This window comes from Ursus maritimus, unplaced genomic scaffold (assembly GCF_017311325.1).
Source record: "Ursus maritimus isolate PB19 unplaced genomic scaffold, ASM1731132v1 scaffold_31, whole genome shotgun sequence".
NCBI classification, from domain to species: domain Eukaryota; kingdom Metazoa; phylum Chordata; class Mammalia; order Carnivora; family Ursidae; genus Ursus; species Ursus maritimus.
In genome coordinates this window covers 23,164,103-23,167,121 of record NW_024425675.1, presented here as the reverse complement: position 1 = coordinate 23,167,121, position 3,019 = coordinate 23,164,103, and the positions used below count along the sequence as shown (strand labels likewise).

Genomic DNA, 3,019 nt, shown 5'->3' with positions numbered 1-3,019 from the left:
CTTTTGCTTCTAACTTTAAATGGCAAAAGCAAATGTGCTTTGAAAACTCGGGTACGCTGTAGTTGTTAAATAAGGCAATAACCTATATGCACTTGTACTTCTTTCTCTGTGGTCTACTTACATACTACTTCACCCTCATAGTATGATTAAAAGCTGCTCTGAATCCACTATTGCCTCAAGGGATTTGAGGCTAGAATTTAACAAACTGCTGAGAAGGCTTAAGTCAGTAAGAGGGCTTCCCTACAGCTTCTCCCAACTAATTCACATGCAATTAAAGAGAAAATAAATATTTCAGAAGTGTACATTTTGATGAAGCTTTTTCTACCTTATAGAATGGAGATATGTAGCTTTATTCCACAGCCGATTTGGAAATACTTCTCTCTTTGATTAATGCGGTTGTGTTTTGCTTCTGCTCTGGAGGACAGTTCTGTTCATTCTTAAAATAAATGTTGTACAGTCAGCTCATTATATACATTTGGGATTTATATAAATAATATATGAAAACCAAGAACTGACAAGGTTGGTCTCATTTATCCAGTTAATTACTTTATTAAGATTATTGAAAGACCAACAAAATTCTTATAATTTCAAAGGCAGCCTGTAGTAGCAGGGATAGGGAATAAATGGAAATTAGTAGTACTATCAGGAAAAGTTTGGGTATGTTGAATCTAAGAATTCATTTGATTGCATCTGTTTTTCAATTCCTTGTGAACCTAGACCTTGTTCCTCAGAAAGGCAATATTTTCAACTGAAGGTTAGTCCTAGCCCTACATTGGTCTTGGAATTAGAACTATCGTGGTCAAAGCCAGATATATTGTTCACCTGAAGACGGAAATCAAGTCCATTAAGTACGTATGGACTTAATTGAATACTCCAGGCCTGTTACTTCATAGGGCTCAATCCATCAAGCCTGGATTTAAAATTGGTATATAAATACTTATTTTCCTTCATAATCTCAAAAGACGGTCAGTTCTCACATCACACAAGAAGTTGGTGAGAAAAGATCTCTTCTCCATATTATGGTGTCTGATACATCTCACACCTGATGTATTTGACTACTCACGTGACTTACTTGTTTAACCCCCTGGCAACCTGACTACCTCGCCAGGTGTGATGTCATTACAAACTAAAAGTGATTACTGAAAAGAGGCAAACTGTAAACTTCTGGTATGCAACTAATGATGCTGGTTTAGCACATGAGATAGAAGTTTTATGTACTTGTGACATTGTGGAAAGTTTGGTTTCATCTTAATAACCGAACAACAAAACAATGACAACAGTGAATGAGAATGTCACCATTTACTTACCTTTCAAGAATTTTGCAAATCACTTGGGAAAATTAAACTCCCTGCTTTTCTATTCATTTGTGAGATTTTCGCCATTTTTCTCAAGCCCTATTAGTAAATAGTCACAAATCTTAAACGGGTGTTTAAGCTTCTTGTCGACTATGTTATAGATATCACAGCTTTTCAATAAAGTCACCGTTGGTTTTTGGTCGTTTTATTAAATACTGGAAAATGACAGATTTGATTTCTTCTTAAAAGAAAACGTGATTACTGCGATTCACATTTTCAACCCCTTATCCGAACTTCTGCGTTTTCGAGAGGATACAAAGGAAATGTAATTGTGTGGAGATTGAGTCCTCTTTGTCCTTAAAGCATTGAGATAAGTCCCTAAATGTCACTCGGGCCATTTATCTGATATTTACTTGGGCTAACCCGCGAATGCTCTATCAGTTATTATTGTTAGTTCATACCCTGGTGAGCAGATCGCACAGAAGAGCGTTGCAGCAAACACTCGTGAGGGTGCCGTTTCTCTTCGGCTTGGGAGTTGGTTTTGCCCGGCATGTGAACTAGGCTTTGGCAATACAGTGGCACTAAATCTACTACAGCGGTTATTCGGGCCTCGTGCCAGGCGCCGTGGAAATAGGGAATTGAGTGGAACTGGACCGAGTCAACGTGGTGAACTAGTTTGCGTTTCTGGAGGCTGGGGACCCTAGGAAAGTCTGGCTATTTTTAAAGCTGGTGAGCTCAGCTTCCCCAGCCGCCGGCCTCGGGCGGGTCCCTCCCTCCGGGGGCCGGGCGGGCGGGCCCGCAGGGGTTAAGCGGCGGCGCGGCGGGCGCAGAGCTCCGCCTCCGCTCGCCGCACCTGGCGCTCCGCAGACCGTCGCCGGGGCGCTGGATTTCGGAGGGGATTGGCGGAGAGCGGGAGGGGAGAGAATGTGACAAGTGCCGGCTCGGGCGGCCGCCGCCGGGAGGCCGCGCGCACCTGTCCCTGCCCGTCTCGCGCCGCCCGCGGCCGCTCGGACGCGCGCACAGCCGCCCCCCGCCGCCCGAGCGCAGAGCGCGCGCCGAGAACATGACTTCTGCCTTCAAGCTGGATTTCCTCCCGGACATGATGGTCGAGGGCCGCCTGCTAGTTCCCGACAGAATGTGAGTGTGAGCCCCCGGGGCACGCGTGGCAGCTCTCCCCACGCCCTGGGCCGGGCGGCTGCCCCCAGCTCTCCTTCCCGGAGCCCCGAGGAGGGCGAGAGCGGGCGGGCGGCGCTCCTCCGCCCCGCGAACGCGGCGGCGGCTCGGGATCGGCCGCCTCCCCTGGGTTTCGGAGGCGGCGCTGGGCGCGGGGAGCCGGGCGAGTGTCCGGACGTGCCGAGCCGTGCGGGGATTGGGGTCGGGGTGGGGACCGGGGTCGGGGCGGGGACCGGCAGGCTGGGCGTGGGTGCCAGGCGGGGACCGGCGAGTGGGGACGGGCGAGCGGGGGACCAGGTGAGGACCGGCGAGCCTGACGCGGGGTCCGGGGGCCCGGCCGGCGGGGACCGGCGAGCGGGGCGCGGCGTCCCGGGGCGGGGTGTGCGCGTGCCCGCTCGTGTCATTTGAAATGCGGGTCTGATGGAGCTCTCGTGGCCCATTTAGGGATCCCTTCTTACCAAATTACCCGCTCCTTTGACTTACATTTGCGAAGATTCCTTTACGGTGGTGGGAGAGTGGAAGCAGAGAAGAGGAAAAAAAAAAAAAAAAAA

General features: G+C 49.7%; 1 protein-coding gene across 7 annotated transcripts in view; it reads left to right on the top strand.

Moving 5' to 3' along the window:
- The first annotated feature begins 2,343 nt into the window (after positions 1-2,343).
- Positions 2,344-3,019, top strand: part of CELF2 (CUGBP Elav-like family member 2) — a 298,803-nt gene continuing 298,127 nt past the window's right edge. For all 7 annotated transcript variants that reach the window (XM_040645428.1, XM_040645434.1, XM_040645431.1 and 4 more), the window contains exon 1: positions 2,344-2,432. In XM_040645428.1, coding sequence (XP_040501362.1) covers positions 2,359-2,432 — 74 coding nt within the window. In that variant the 5' untranslated portion in view covers positions 2,344-2,358. The remainder of the gene's footprint in view (positions 2,433-3,019) is intronic.